The sequence below is a fragment of the Strigops habroptila genome, chromosome 10, assembly GCF_004027225.2.
Source record: "Strigops habroptila isolate Jane chromosome 10, bStrHab1.2.pri, whole genome shotgun sequence".
Classification (NCBI taxonomy): domain Eukaryota; kingdom Metazoa; phylum Chordata; class Aves; order Psittaciformes; family Psittacidae; genus Strigops; species Strigops habroptila.
Window position 1 is genome coordinate 1,046,263 of NC_046359.1, and position 16,514 is coordinate 1,062,776.

The 16,514-nt window shown below is 45.2% G+C and overlaps 1 protein-coding gene across 7 annotated transcripts in view; it reads right to left on the reverse strand.

The window, feature by feature from the left end:
• Positions 1-10,397: 10,397 nt before the first annotated feature.
• Positions 10,398-16,514, reverse strand: part of TAGAP (T cell activation RhoGTPase activating protein) — a 45,962-nt gene continuing 39,845 nt past the window's right edge. For 4 of the 7 annotated variants that reach the window (XM_030499675.2, XM_030499681.2, XM_030499680.2 and 1 more), the window contains 6 exons: positions 15,839-16,011; positions 14,928-15,089; positions 14,341-14,450; positions 13,425-13,620; positions 12,809-12,923; positions 10,398-12,610 (listed from right to left, as the gene is read on the reverse strand). In XM_030499675.2, coding sequence (XP_030355535.1) covers positions 11,433-12,610; positions 12,809-12,923; positions 13,425-13,620; positions 14,341-14,450; positions 14,928-15,089; positions 15,839-16,011 — 1,934 coding nt within the window. In that variant the 3' untranslated portion in view covers positions 10,398-11,432. Of the gene's footprint in view, positions 12,611-12,808; positions 12,924-13,415; positions 13,621-14,340; positions 14,451-14,927; positions 15,090-15,838; positions 16,012-16,514 lie in introns of those variants that run through there. The other 3 variants (XM_030499676.1, XM_030499678.1, XM_030499682.1) reach the window with 2 other exon arrangements.

Sequence of the window (16,514 nt, forward strand, 5' to 3'; positions counted from 1 at the left end):
CCGCGCATGCGCGGGGCGGTGGTGGCGTGGGGCGGCGGTTGTTACGGCTGTCTCTCAGGCAGGTCCCGGTGTCCCTCAGGCAGGTTCCACTGTGCCTCAGGCAGGGTCTGCCGCCCGGGGAGCGCTGAAGGCCGGGGAAGGTTCAAGGAGGCCGTGCCTGCTCGGCAGGCGCTGGGGTGCTAGCGGAAACCTATCGCTTTAACTGCTAGCGGGGCTGCGCTTGGTAGTGCCGGGGGCTCCTCCTGCGCTGAGGTAATGAGGGAGTGTAACCGCGAGGTGTCAGCGTCCTCCTTCCCCCGCTCGGCGGGCCGCCCAGGGGCTGCAAGGCTCCCGGTTAAACTGAGAGTGCCTTAACACGATCTGTCTGCACGGCCGCTGGCGATCTAAAACTGGCTGGGGCACCGCGGAAACCTGTTGGATGGCGTGCTGTGGTATAAGTACGGGTGTCCGGAAAGGCAGCGCCAACAGCCGCGCTCCTAATCCTGGTTTTCCACGCAAGCAGCGGCTTTGGATACTGCAAAGGTATCGCACGATGGAAGATAGGAGTGTGAGATGGGCTCTCAGTATGCCATCCCATCCATCGTGAGCTGCACTCCCTGTCGTGACAAATCATGAGAATGCTTTTTCAGATTGCCTGAAAAAATTCTATTAAGAGAAACATGCAAGCAAATAAGGGTTACTGATACAGTGCCAGCGTTTTTTTAACCTGTGTAGGTAGTGATATATCTTGACTACTTTGGCAAGACCAAGTGTATAGAATATTCCATGCCGTTTGTTTCTGAAGTCTTTGGTTCAAATATAATTCCCAGCTGTCCTGGTATCAGCTGTAACGGTTATTTTTCTCCTTCCTAGTAGCCGCTGCAGTGCTGTGTTTTGGCTTTAGTCTGAGAACAATGCTGATAACACACCAATGTTTTAGTTGTTGTTCAGTAGCGCTTACCCTGATCAAGGACTTTTCAGTCTCATGCTCTGCCAGTGAGCCAAGAAGCCAGGAGGAGGCAGAGACAGGACACCTGACCCAAACTGGCCAAGGGGGTATTCCATACCACAGCACGTCATGCCCAGTGTATAAACCGTGGGGAGCTACCCGGAAGGCCCAGATCGCTGCTCGGGTCGGGCTGGGTATTGGTCGGTGGGTGGTGAGTAATTGCATTGTGCATCACTTGTGTTTATTGTTTTCTTTTCCTTTTCCCCTTTTAATTTCATATTCTCTCCCATTTTTATTTGCCTTATTATTATTGCTGGTAGTAGTTTTATATTATACTTTAGTTATTGGACTGTTCTTATCTCAACCCATGGGGTTTACATCCTTTCAATTCTCCTCCTCATCCCACCCAGATGCACAATAGGTACTGGGAAGTAAGGAATGAATCAGCCCATCTCCTGTATGGTAGCTAAGAAAGGTCTGAGGTGCCTTCAGATGACTTGAAAGCTGCAGAGCAAGGGCTTTGTCTCCTTCCAGGTCTGCTGTGGGTCTGTTAAAATGCCTTGGAGCCACAGACTGACTAGTTTTTTGTTTTGTTTTCGTGAGAATGTTCTGGCATTGTGCCATGCCTTATGGCATGCCCCTTGGCTTTCTGGATGTGAAATGAGTTTACTCACAGCAAAGCAAATGTGAAGTTGTCAGCATCCAGTAACAGAAGATATTGTATCCACTATTTCCTCCAGCACCTAGGATGCATTCTGTACCTGCTGCATGACACCTTGAAATACAATATAAGGGGTCTACAATGCTGAGACTGTGTATTCCTGCAACTCTAACTTGGATGTTGCTAGCATTGGAGACCTTGTGCTACAGTGCATTGCGTAATATGATGCTGAGCAGACTAGCTGTGTCCAGCTTCCACTTTCTTAACTTTCTGCAGCACTGCATAATTAAGAAAGGAAGGAAGTTTACAGAGCCATTTTGGAGACAGGCAATGCTTAATTATTAAGCAAGGACATGGAGGGGCATATTGCCTTCCCAGAGGATTGCCTTCTGTTTGGAGAGGACTATGGCTGCTTTTAAATTTACAGGAATTCTTCCCTGATTTAATACTGTGTAGTTACCTGAAATTTGAGTTAAATTTGGTTCTCCATGGTCCTGAGAACTTTAAGCTGCAGTTCTTATCCCTCTGGGCCTACAGATAAAGGGATGGAGCTCCCAGTCTTGGGAATAACTGTACTTGAGGCCAAAATGCCTTTGCCTTCAAGCAGACATTACAGAATCACAGAGCAATCTAGGTTGAAAGGGACTCTGGAGGTCCCTAGTGTAACCCGCTTGCCTAAGCAGGGACAAATTCAAAGATAGATGAGATTGGTCAGGGCCTTCTCCTGCCAGGTTTTGAAAATCTCCAGGGACGGAGATGCTTAGGGTAGCCTTGAAAACCCCAGAAAGCATCATGCTGCTGCTAATCAATGCCTTAGTTTTAAAAAATATGTGCCAGCCTGAGAGTTTTGACATATGAGAGACTGGAAGGAAAAATAGATACCTGAGCTAAACTCGAGTCTCTAAGGTGGCATCAATATTTTTTTAAGTAGGGTTGTTAATCTTGATATGTAATTGTGAATAGAAAAAAAAAAAAAAGCAGATCCTATCGCTCATGTCTTCAAACCAAAATTATTAAACTTCCTTTTCTGTGTAGCAGCACAGCTTCCTCTTGACGCCCACCCTGAGCTTGTGGGGTTGGGCAGGACTGGGAAATTCCAGTTCTGAGGGCCTTCACTTCTCCAACACTAGTCAAAACTCAGATTTTATTATTCACAATTTCCAGCCAAAATTAACAATCCTGCCTCCCTCTATCACTTCACCTCTGACTCTTAGCACCATTTTCCCTGTGTTCCCTTTCCTCCGTGTCCCTCACAAGCTCTGTTTTTCAGTGTGACATACCGCCTCTCATGGCTTGCATTCTTGCCCTGCCCAGCATCTAGGCAGAATTATGACAGATGAGAAAGCACCTTAGAGGGTGGAGCAGTGCACACTTAATTTTGAGCTATCATTCATTAAACTGCTAACTGGAAAATCAATTGGTGACCTCCTATTTAAGCACAAATAGACTGTGTGCTGCTAATCCCTCTCCAGCCCCTTCTTACCTCTCCCTTCTTGAACAGGGCTCTCCCAGTGCCTTCCTTTTGCCCCAGGAAGCTCTGCCTTATTTTCCATCTCCCTGTATTGAGAGCAGTTGTTCGACTGCACTAAACTTGCAGAGCAAGGAACAAAACTGATTTGCTTCTGTTGCCCCTTTGCTGCAGCCTTGGTGTTTGTCCATCCTGAAATAAATTGTCCTTTATCACATCTCTGGGAGACAGAGCAGTATCATCTGTGCTTTACTGGAGTTAAACTGCACAGCCCAAGAACTGCACTGGGCATCAGGCTTGTGATAAAAGCAGACCCTGATGTTGAATAACCTAAATACAAGTCTCCAGTCTTTACCTCCAGACCATCTTCCCTGATCACCTATGGAGAACTAGTGACTGCTCTGCTCTTTCACACACCCAAAGACTTCTCAAATGCCACGTCATCTGTTGTCTGTAGCTCATGAGATGGGTGTGCATCTGCATATCGTTTCATGTATCATTGTGTACTCCTTGGAGTAAAGCACTCTGAGAAGTTCTTGAATGATACTGTTACTTTCTCACCTTATGACCAGTTATGCTAAAGAAAACTGGTGGGTGAATCACAGGCAAAGCTGTGCAGGGACACTTGCTGTGTAAAGTGATAGAGAAACAGAATTCACACCTGGGGAGAGGAAGTGAATGAGGAAACCTTTTCCTCAGTGCATGGAGGAAGGAGGCAGGCGATACCCCACATATGACAAGGTTGAACTGCATAGCCCAAGACTGCACAGCAGGCATGTGGAAAAGCAGACAAATCTCTACTCTTTTCCATAAGAGCATCTTCTCTGATCATCTATCTGGGAGTCTGGGTTTAGCCTTAACAGTTTTTAAAAATACAGTTTTATAATTTTGGCCTATGTAGTAGTGAAGGTGCAGGGTTTGAATGTGGACTGTAGAATCTGTCAAGGAAGTTGGTGTGAGGTTTGTGGGTTGTAGAAAGGAAGAGTTTAAAGCAGCCGTTGGATCAGTTCTGTAAATAGCTGGTTGGCTAAAGAGCATGTTCTGTTTAGAAAGTATGAAAACCGTCTTAGAAACCTTTTCATATTATTAGCCAGAGGAGGAAGCAGAGCTCAATGGAGTCAACCCTTTCTGAGATTTGTGAACCACTTGTTCCAACTCATGTGTTCTCCCCCTGTAGAAGAACACTAAGAATTTGGAATGGGCTTACTCAGAAGTGAGTTTTAAATTGGTATATTTATCACAGCAAATAGAAAAGACTAATTTAAAACAATAAGAGTGATACATTCTATTAAAGAAAAAAAGATAATTAGCATTTCTGAGTAACAGAGAGGCAGAAAAAACAATTGTTCACCCAACATCCCCAGGGACTAGCAGCTGGCTATGTATATGAGAGCCAGCTGTCCGTATGAGGATTCTATCACTCCCAGAAGTGGCTGCCCTTTTCCCATGGATTTTTCTCTCTATTATTGTCAGACTTTTTATTTTGAAAGTTAATTCTTCTTCTGAATTTTTAGCCTTCAGAAGTTCCTCTGAAGTTTTCACTCTGTTCTGATGACACATGTGATAAGGACTGACTGCTCATAAAATTCAAAGAAAAATGTAACCAGAGCGCCTAACCGAGGTGAATTTCCTTTTCCTGTAGTCAGAAATTGTCCTTGTGGAGACACACAATAGCCACAGTAACTGCTATCTGGCTAATGCTAGCAGGGTAGCAGCATGTTTTAATCACCCAAATTTTGCAGCTGGATGTGATCAGTTATGGGCATGAAATGCTTTCTGTGTTGGACATCCAACCAAGCCGGCTTCAAAGTGAACTTGGTTAGCTTTGTGCCTGAGTTTCCAGCTTAAGTTGGTGACTGAATTTCTATGCTGCTTTCCATCTGAGACAGGCATATTTTCCATGCAGAGGACATGCCTGCTTCACACAGCTCTCAGTGCCCCCTGAGCCTGCAGAGCAGTGCAGGAGGAGGCCTGCTGTCTTGAACATGTCTTAGTAGGCAGATGAAATGGCTCATGCACCCGTCATCGCAGGCATGATTTACATTGAACAGGAAAGTAGGATTGCATGAAGGACACTTGAAATCATCTTCTTTTCCTGAGAGAGAGAATAAATTAATGGATTTAAGGGAGGGGGGGAAGAAAAAAAAAAGAAAAGATAATGTTATCATCATGGAGTTCTTGACATTTGGTTTTTCCTGGCCTTTTTAATGAAGGGGTTCTCTTTGCAGGAGTCCTGTGGAAATAAATGTCTCAGGGCACATTCAGGTGCAGAAGGATAAAATTCCTGACAACTAAAATGCCATCTTGCTCTAGGGAACCCTTGAGCTTGGAGGGTCCTGAAAAACAGGCACTGAAGATCAGTGGCTCCTTATCTTGAGAACTCTTTTGCCTACTGTAGGCTATCCTTTAGGATTCTGGGCTGCCTACCTATATTTTTTCAGAGCTCGCTCCTATGATAGCCAAGTGCTGTAATCTCTTGGTCTCACTATGGCAAAAAGTTTGTTCTCTGGGTCAAGTAACCTGCGTGGGTGCAACAGGACAGTGAAATTGTCACTTGCAGTGTATGGCTGAGGAATGAGCCAGCGGGGGAATAAGCAGTGCTGGTGTGGTGCCGCAGCAAAACACCTGCTCTCCTGTGATGGACCAGCACCAAAACCAGAACAGTCAGTAGAGAAATAAGTACTCCCATTCCCATACTAAAAATAATACAGATGGTTTTTTTTGTCTGCTGTGATACTTTTTCCTGTTGTAGTTGGAGACGTTTGACAGCAGTATTACAAGAGGGAACATTAGAGTAAAAATGGTCTGTGTGGAACTCCCTACAATATGTAACTGAGTTATGAGGCAATAATTTTACTGTTAGCTTTTAAAAATAGTATTAACTTTTTAACGCAAAAGTATACATAATCCAAGCAGAATCCCAAAAGCATCCAGTTTGGCTGTAGTGCTACAGGAAAACATAGAGATCTATTTCTAAGCAGATGACTGAAGATACACAATCCCATTACAAAAAATTTCATGAGTTCTTGGCTATATTTCAGGAGTCAGAATTGTGGAGCACAGTCACATCCTACAGAGTGGTTCACTCCCCAACAGAAACAGAGTTCTGGGTGACAAACAGGATGCCCTACCTTCCCTAACGCTGGCTATTGAACTCCAAGCGACGTTTGTCAGTGTAGGGCATGCAGTCTTGTCCTCCATTTACCTAATGTCCAAAGAATATTGCAAATCCTGTTTCATCAAACTAGATGAAGTAAAAGAAACTCTGAAGAGCCAAATACACCTGGGGGGAAAAAAAAAGCCGAGTGCCTGTGTTGTAAAGAATAAACACCAAATACAAAGTGTGGGCAGTAACAAACACTCCAAGCTACCAATTAGTATAAAGTTGGTGGTATTCCTTCCATTAATACTTTTGCCGCCAGTTTGTACCAGCAATCTCAGTGTTGCATCTTGTGCCTGGGGTATACAGGTAACAATCATGGGAGGAAAATACAGAAAAATATATTACATAGAGAAGCGTTTCTGTTCTGTGGCTATGTCCAGTGAGGAGCTGTCCTGGGCTATGTTGCAGCAGATATTACAGAAAGTGACCATGGAAGTAACAACTCTCTTGTGCACCATTGCTAAATGGCCAGCAGTTGTTCTTCCTGAGGTGTGGAGGATTCATGATCTCTTTAGTTTTCACAGTTCTCAGAAAGAGATGCCCTTCAGATAACAGCTTGGAGGGGAGGTCAGACCAGTGAGAAAGCTTCTTCCTCAAGACGTTGCTTGTGCAGGCAGAAAAAAATCTATGTACTTGACAATGCCTTTTCCCAGAGAAGATGAGCGATTTACCAAAAATATCCCTAATATCATAGTATGTGAATTGCTTCGGTAAGGCACGAGGAAAAGTGGCTTATTTTGACTTGTTATTTATGCTAGCTCCAAATCCAAATCCTTCCAAAGTAGCTGACAGCACGTACTTCTCCACAAGAGATATGCAGACCCCTTGCTGAAATCCCATAAAGTCAAGGACCTCTGTCCATGGAATTTTCATCCTAAAGGCTTTCCATAGTTACAGCTATGAATTGAGGTCATCACCGGACTTTATGAATTGCACATTTTCTCTTGTAGCTTGCAAAGATGTGTCCTTATTCTGATTTTCTGTGTTTGCAGAGACTAAAACAAGGAAGGTGTGTTCTGGGGACTGAGACCAGATGGGTGTTGGTGGAGCTCATTGGAATAACAACCAGTGCAGATACAAGGGGAAAATGTGGAAGAATTGGAAAACAAACTGTCTGATTGAGAGAAGTGGGTCTAAGGATGGAGGAGGCAGGATTGAAATTGGTACTTTGAGAACAAGTCCACAGGGATAGTTTGGGTTTAGTTCAATTGAAAGGTAAATAACTGGGTGAGAAAAGGAATGCAGGCTGGGAATAGGGAGGCAATAAAAATGAGGAAGAGATGCGGAGTCAGGAGTGGAGAAGAGGAAGGTCTGCGTGAGGGTTTTCTGTGGTGAGATGGAGCAGGAGGCCCCAAGTTCTGAAGGGAGGCAAGCAGGAGGGCCTATACCTGCTCAAGAATTCTCCCCTTGAGGGCTTAGGTGGAGCCTAAGATCCCAAGTTTTACTGTTTCTTTGCTGTCAGTAAAAGTGTCAGCCCTGGGTTATAGAGACCTATATTCATGGTATCTAAATGTTACACCTATCTACATGTGAGGTGGGACTCTAAGTTCCCATCACAGTCAGAGAAGATTTTAAGGAAGGATTCAGCTGCCTAAATATCTGGATCTGCATCCACCTCGGGTGCTGTAGAAAATTCCTCAAGGTGCCGTAAGGTACCCAAATGACTTCAGGCACCTACTTTCAGGCAACCGTGTTCCACCTGTGCTCAACGCAGTCCCAGGAGTCCAGAGAGATACTCAAATGCAGACTGTGCACCAGATGGGACACAGGCTCACGTAAGTGCTTGCATATAGGTAACTAAATGCAAGTGTCTATGTCTGCAGTCTGCACCTGAGTGCCAGACAGAATGTCTGTGAAACATGCAGGCATGGTGTTTCTCTCAGCCTTCGCTAATGTTTGGCCATAGAATTGATGGTAATGCACTTTTGCTGTAAGTTGCTGTCCTAATTCAAGTGACAAAGAGTTTGCAACTCCTTGGTGCAGAACATGGGAAAGGAAGGAGAGGAGTGTGTTGCTCCACAAGGAACTCCTTTGTTCTTCTGTCGGCTCTTTCAAATCCCAGAAAATCAGACGGAGACATATGTCCAAAGCCGTGCTGGGGAATGCCAGAATTAAAATTTTCTCCTTTGCTGCACAACCTTGGTTCCTCCCCAGAGCAGGTGCATCCTGTGGGGAAGAACAGAGTGCATCATCTGATTGAAAACAGTAGCAGGATGCAAGCACAAGGAACTGAGTTCAGGCTGCACCAACAACTTTAATTCCAGCATTGCCTCACAAGGCAATGGCTTGGATTTTCTGCTTTAATACTGCTTTTTCCCCTATTCCAGTCCTATATGCCTAGTATGTTTAGAGTGTCTTCATGAAATCTATTTAGAAAATGGGATGTGTGAAGCAAGCAATGCAATACTGATGACGGAGTAACGTGTGGAGAACGGGAAGCTTACTGTCATCATTCAACTCTTGTGCCAAAATCAATCTCCAACTGACTCAGCAGTAAACAGATATTAGATTTTTCTGGCTAAGAAGTCAAAGGCAGCTTTCACAAAGGCACTTGGATAATTCACTTTTTAGATATAGCAGTTAAAGGGCCTTATTCTTGGAGGCCAGAATAGCTGGGCTGGATCTTCAAATGTGAGGGTGGGCTAGTAACATGATAAAACTGTTTTCTGAGCTGAAGGCAGGTAAGTAAGTGCTAAAGCAAAGCTCTCTGCTTTCCGTGTCATTCTAGCCTTTTGGGATCTCCAAGAGCTTATACGGATGAGAAATCACTTCTGTGCAGGAACATGACATGAAAATAATGCTGGCTAAACAGACAAGTCTTAAGAGATGGAGGGGGAAAAAATTTATCTGTCAGTGAGGGACTATATCTCTTTTAGGGTCCATTTACCTTCAGATTTTGCTTAATCCTGGTGTTTCTCAGACTTGAAGAAATGCAAGAGCAAGGTGAGGGAGACTGGGCCACTCTTGTTTAACTTCTTCACCTTACCCCTTGCTTTTTAACAATGTGTAGAGCTCCTCTCTTCCTTCTTCTCCAACTATTGAAATGCCTTACAAGAAGTTCTAAATAGGCTTTCTTATGCAGAAGTGGGAAGATTTAGGCTCATCTATACTGAATATTTAGAGCTCAGGTAAGCTTTCTGAGTATAACTGTCATGTCTACCTTAGGACACCTTGGACCTAAAGAGAGACTTTCTTCATCTCTGGTGAAGTGACCATGCTTATTCTCCCTGGGTTTTCTGGTGTAGTTACAGGGTAGGAAACAAGTAGTTCCTCCTCTTGGGATCCATAGTCTTGTCACACTCAAAAAAGAACGAGTCACTTACCAAAGAAGTAGCTGTGTTGTTGTTTGAGTACATTCTGAAGTTCGTGTTTTCTTTTCTGTGGCTTCTGCACGTGAATTCTCTTCACACTCGTTCTCCCGTGAGGGCAAGATGCTCATGTTCTTTACAAAAGAAAGCTGTCATTCCCACTCAACAGAGGACAAGAGGCAACAGGCACAAATTAAAACACATGGAATTCCACCTGAATGCAAGGAGACACTTCTTTTACTGTGCAGGTGGTCAAATGTGGGAACTGGTTGCCCAGAGATGTTGCAGTCTCCATCTGTGGAAATACTCAAATGCCATCTAGACATGGTCCTGGGCAACCTGCTTGAGCAGGGGGGTAGGACAGGAGGATCTCAAGCATTGCCTATTGTGTGACTCAGGAGTTGCAGGTTCTAGAAAATGAAAAGTGCCTTTTGCAGCTGGCAGCAGAGCCCTCTCATTCAGCATGCTTGGAAGCTGAGTGCCACTGCCTCAGGAGCTGAATGTGTCCTGTGAACACCTACACCTGGAAAACATCATACCTGGGATGCTGGCATGCTATTTTCTAATTTGTTCCACTTTTGAAGCAGCAGCATCACCTCTTTGTAGCTTCCTCTCCACCTCACTGATAACTGCTGTTACATGGCAGTGTAACTTGTTTTCCTGACAGAGAGGGACTTGTTCGCAAAATCTAGCCTGCAGCCTCTTACAACAATGATAACAGCAATATTGCTCATCAATTCCTTTCCTTCCTGCTGCTTAGATGTGCCATGTCATTCAAGCAGACCTGCAGTACCTGTAGAATACTATAAAAGCAGGTACAGTACATGTAGGGCCTGGATGTTTTAAAGACAGACAATGAACATTTTAGCATTCATGCATAAAAATGTTTTATTGTAGTGAAGTTCCACAGGAGAAAAACAAAAGTCTCCCTGCTCCTGGTTCAAGGCTGTGCTGAGCCATAAAAGGACAGCTAAGTGCTAGCCAAAACAAGTTCCTACATGTAAAAACACATTGCACTTCCAGTCAATTTTACAAGGTTATAAGGACACTACCTCTTATTTTCCTTTTTTTTTTTTTTTTTTTTTTTTTTAATGAGCTGTAGCTTTAACTATTTAAAGCTGGAATCCAGAATGTTTCCTTACAGGAGTTTTTGTTGTTTGGGGTTTTTTTCCGCTTATAAAACCAAACCTGAAGATGCTCTTTCTTTCTTCCTGCTTAGCCTGTTCAGTTTATGTAGACGAAACACACCTCAGGCCCCATGGGGTTTACTTGATACATCCCCATAATGACCCTCTAAACCCAGGCTTGGTATACAATGCTAGTGCTGGTTAGTGGTCAGATCATTCTCATCACCAGCAAGCAGGAAGAGGGTATTGCAGCAGGTACAGGGGGTTTATGGAAGAGTGCTGAAGTGGCTTTGATGGTAGAACAGCTCTTCCCCAGTTCTTAATGCAGAAGCCCACTTCTTAATGCAGATAATCAGCAAAGCATTGCACCAGCCTGGCACACACACATGACAAATGGCATGGAGTCTGTGACCATAAAAAAAAGAAAAGGATCGTGGGACAGGTTTTGGACCCACCAACCTTTTAATTGTCCTTTCAGGCATACAAATACAACACTCTATGAACTAATAACTAGTTTTCCCACACAACAGGTTATGTACAGCATATTCACTTACATTTTTACATAATACACAGGTCTTCCCCACCACCACCTCTTGTGGTGAAAGAATGTGACATGTCAAGCTGACAGACACTTCAAGAGAGCCTCAAGGAAAGAAAAAAGTTCATGCAGAGCTAGCTTATTCTTGGTCTCTTGAAAGTAAATCTTACAAGGAATAAGCAAGATGTCTGTTTTTACAGTATTTACTTTGTACAGTACAAAGAGGAGGGATAGGCTTTTTAAACGTAGGATTCCTTGGCATACTGGATCTGGTCTACCTCAAAAACCGGCTGGCTGCACCTCCGAGCCACATACTCCAGTTTGTTCTTTTGACAGGATTCAGACATGGCTCTCAATCGGTAGACTCCCGGGGTCACAGGTAAACTCACACGGGAGTTTATTCCCACAGTGACGCTGAGGGTTGCAGTTTCCATGTCAGAATTCTTCACTGCGGAAACTCTGGCACTGGGTAGATCCCTGAAAGACATACATGCTGTGTCCTGTGCACAGCTGCTGCTTGGATGAGGCAGCAAAGTGTCCTGGTTTGACATTTTTAATCTCATAGTTTGAACCGTAAGATTGTGGGAGGGAACCTTAGTGGCCAGGCAGTTTTTAGTAGCCTCTTCATAAGAGGGTGGTCTTCCAGGATTCCTCTGGTCTACCTCTCTGAACACTTCATCAGCTGACCTGAAACGGGGCCTTGGCTGATGCTCCACAGGCAATGGTTTGTCATCATCAGGGCTGTTCTCCTGGACAACCCTGCAGGAGAACTGTTCTTCTTTCTTTGTGAAACCGTCTTTCTGAAAAAACATGTTTTTTCCAGGCCCCCAACTCTGGGTTTTTATTAGTGTTTTCCTGCGGTTTGCAAAAGAGAATGACATGGAATGCTTTTTGATCTCTCTGCTAGGCGTACTGCAGTCTTCAGTGGCCTTGGTGGAAAAGGACTGGGGCCTGTTTAAAAAGGTTTTTTTGGGACTAGAGGGTGAAACTACTGGGGAGCTCGTGAAGACTGAGCCATCAGAGCTCTCCAGGGAGCAACTGGAGGATGTTTTGGGTAGAGAGTCAGTTGATAATTGCGAAGGTAAGGTTGCAAGCTGTTTCTCCAGTGCCTCCAAACCTAGCTGTTTATGCTGAACTGGAAAACTGTCCTCACTTTTGTTTAGCTTCTGATTCCTTATCCTGCCTTCAAGGCGGTTCTGGAAGGACAGATCTGGCTCTGAGTACCTCCTGTCCATCGTGCTGATGTCATCTCTGAAATTAGTCAGTGAAGAGCCAGAGGTACGTGTTGGGTATCTTCTGCTCACACTAGTGCTCCTCCCTTTGGGCTGCTCCACCTGAGAGGTACTAGGGCTGCATTCAGCTTCAGGATCTGGGCTGTCATAGGCAGAGTCATTCTGATGAGCAGCACATAGGTATTCTGTAGGGAGAGAGCACCTGTTAGTTTTCACTGATCTGAGGATGCAAGGGAATTATACAGAAAGAGTTCCTGTAGAAGAGCACTGGAACAATGTCTTGAGCCCTCTACAACTGTGTTTCCACAGGTGTATTCCCATATCAAATTAAAGAACTTAGCCCAGCAGCCCCAGTCTGTGACATCCCCCATCCATTCTCATACCTGTGGAGCTGTCTGTGTGCTCCAGTGACTCAACTGAGGCGCAGACAGTCAAGGCAGTGTCCTCCCCAAATATTTCTGAGCAGTTGTTTATGAGGAACTCCACCAACCCTGTCACCTGCACACAGAAAATAGTTTAAGTCAAAAGGGCTGAAAATATATTGAACAGTCTTTCCTGCCCCTGCCTACTGTCTTTGTACGAAGGGCAGCACAGAGTAGTGTGGCTTCTGCCAAAATCCTAGCTGAAAGTCAGAGTCAGGAAGACAAGGCCTGATGCTGCCAACAAAGTGGTTTGCCCCAATACAGACAAAACGCCATCACTCACAGCTTTGGCCTCGCTGTCCAGAGGCCCTGGGGGTGTCAGTGCCCACCAGTACCCCTTGCCCTCTGCATGCAAAGATTTCAGGAGCTGTGCTATGATGTAGGGAGCTGTGGGGCAACTGCTGCTTTTGCTCAGGGAGGAGGAGCTGCCTTGCCCATCACATTGCAGGCACCGGAGATAAGAGGCACCCCCGATATGCAGGGGTGCTGTTCTGTTCGGCATTTGCAGTGGCAGTGGGATCCCTATGGATGCTCTGAGCTGCCTGGAAAGGGGTGGCTGCTTGGTGAGTCAACACACCTTGTCATTCATCTCCTTCTGCACTTCCAGCGGGATCGTGTTGTCTGTGTCAGGGCTCAGCATATTTGGGCCCACGCAGATGGCCAGATTGCTGGAGTCCATCCTGTTGGTCTCAGCGTTTTGGCTGATGTGGTGGAGCAGAGAGAGCAAGTGCTTGAGCAAGGCCAGGTTTGGCCTAGGCAGTTTGTCAGCCACCCTACATGGACACAAACAAAACGTAATGTTAATTCATGGTGCAGCAGCCGCTGCTTCTTCATTTGAGCAAGTTTCAATTAAACTCAGCCAGATGACACTTCCTCCAGAAAGAGATGTGCATGTGCTTTTGTCACTGCTGAGCAGAAGTACCATCCAGAAATCCCCAGCGGCAGCTGAGCGTGTGGTTAATTAGAAGATCTTGAATTACAAGGTCTTGACAGAAAGGCGAGCGCTGCAGCAGTCCCCGTCCTTGAGTAGATGGGATGACATCGGGAGATGTCACTGCAGGCTTCCCAAAGGCACGTGAAAGTCTGTGGTTGTGCTGTGCAGCTTTCAAAGCTCTCCCAGTCAGCCTCCACATCTGCTCCTTCTGAAGAGCAAAACGTGGTGGTGGGCTCCATGTGCCTGACCTCAGCACCAGCAGATGTGCAGGCTCCCTGTCAGTGCCAGTCCCACAGCACTGTCTGCGTTAGTGGGACACTGCAGCCTCTCTCTAGCTCTCTCTAGCCTCTATGCTAGTCTTTTCACAGGGCAATCTCAAATAATTTCAGGAAGTGCTGTTGCTATAACCCTCTAAACCAAACCCCATGGGGCAATAGCAGGCTGATATAAATAACATGCTTTAAAATGAGACTCTCAATTTCAAGAGGTATCATTGGCCCCTATCACCCACTCCATCACATTGGGGCTGGTTGCAAAACTTCCTGGTTGCAGAACTTACTCTTTCAATTCTTCAATTTTTAACTCCTTGCTTGGCTTCTCCAGAGCTTGTATCCACTTCTCATAGAGGTTGGCTGACAGGAGTTTGGAGGGAATATTTCGGAGGAAGTCCTGCAAGGACAAGAGATTTGGGTGAGGCTGTGAACACACTAGCCCTGAGCACAGAGGGAGCATCACTGCGATATGAGCTCGCTAGGAGGCAGGCTGGCTTCAGCTACCCAACCATCAGCACTGGCAGAGCAGTGCAATACACAAATACGTGCCAAGTGCACTGGCACTGGCATAACAACAGGACCCAGGTCTAAGCTTCTTTTTGTTTACCCATACATAATCTCAGTACTCCTCCCTGGGAGGATGCTGAGGAGGACAAAGTGAGTTTCCTGTGGGCATGCAGGGAATCCACAGCACAACAAATGGGGCTGAAAATCAGGTGGAAAAGGAAAATGCCAAACTTGTCCAATCCTGAAACATTTAGTCTGGTTTTGCTCTGGTTTTAGCTTTGAGTCCCACCTAGGTCAGCTCTGGCACTGAAGCGGGCTTGTGCAGATTAGCAATGTCTTCCCACTGCTGCAGGTCAGAGGAGCTCACCTTCAAGACCACTGCCAGCAGGTGCACAGATTTGCTTTTCAAGTCAACATTCACGCCTTTGTTTAGGTCCTCCTTCAACTCCTTTCGTGCTTTCTCATTGGCAGCTTTTCTGAATATCCCTTCAGTGGAAGGTCCTTTCATATACAATATAGCAAGGAGATCCTGCAGGGAAAAAGCAGACAGGAATGGCAGAATGCTTACTGAAAAGAGGTCCTTTAGTATTGAACATGTCTTTGGAAACAGAAGTACACTGTGCTCTGATTAGGTCATCATTATGTATTTTTTTTTCCAAGTAGATTACATGAGCAATAACCTGATTTTCCCCCAACCCACCCTGTGTTTTGAGTGATGAGTTCCACTAATTTCATTGGAGGCATCCCTACTTCTTTCCAGAAGCAAATAAGGGATGTCTGAAGTGTTAATTCAAATCCTTTCCCTCCCAAGCCAAGAAAATACTGCTTAGGAGAGACATAAGCCTGTCTGTTGGAAAAGCCAACTCAGTGGGAGTAAAAAACACACGAGTGTTTTTATCCAGAAGACATGTTTAGGTATTTGTCAGTGGCAGTTCACAGCTAAACACTTTTTTAAGGGAAATACAGAAATCCTTGGAAGTTTGTGCTGCTGAAATGACTTCTGTAGGATCACAGATATTTATACTAAGGAACAGAACTCGTATTCCTGGTCCTGGATTGTCTCCACTCAAAGTTACTTCCTGTGAAAGTTGGGTGAGCTGGACAAAACCTGCAGACCTGACCCTTTCTACATCTGGGATGCGTCCTGAACTTATCAGAAGTGTGTGTGGAGGGGAAACACCAAAATCACTCATCTCCTGGGTGCTGCAGCGTGAGTACAAGGGACCTGCCTCACACTGTTAGCCAGGGTATGATAACTGTATCGCCAGTCTTGCTTACCTGGATGGGCTGCGGCAGTGTGTCATCTTCCCCACAGATAATTGCCAGAGGCTGGCCAAACAGAGCGATTTTGGCACCCGAGTCGAGCTGCCCTGCAGAATTCCCACTGGCAGAGCTTCGTCTCAGAGTAAAAGACTGTGGTATCACCTTCTTTCTTTTCTTTGTTCCATGTGCTGCAAGCAAAAGGAAAGCAAAAAATCAATTAAAAAAAACCCAAACCAAAACAGTGCTATGTGGTCTTTCATCTGTGTGCAGTGCAGAGTTGTCAAACAACTCAAACTAAACTGGGAGAAACTGAAAGACAACTAAGTGGTTACTAAGGAAACAACCGCCTAAACTGTAGAACTGTGACCATCCTCCTAAGGACACCACCTTTCCTGTTTGGGGTGTTTTCTTTTACATTCTAGTCACTGTTTCTTCTTAGACAGTGGGAACATAGAAGGCACAGAAATACAGCATTTACAGAGATTTCTGATATTGCAGTGGTTTCTGTGATAACTATCTAAGGCAGATATGTCACCTGGGCAGCTCGCAAGGACAACAATTTTCACTCCACAGTCTGACTGTGCCCCAGCCTTAGGGTAAGAGTGGAAATAGGGGCTCCTGCTTTTCAGCCTCTTTCACCAGCTGAAATGAAAACACATAGCTCCAGCTCTGCCAGCTTTGGGGCCAGCTC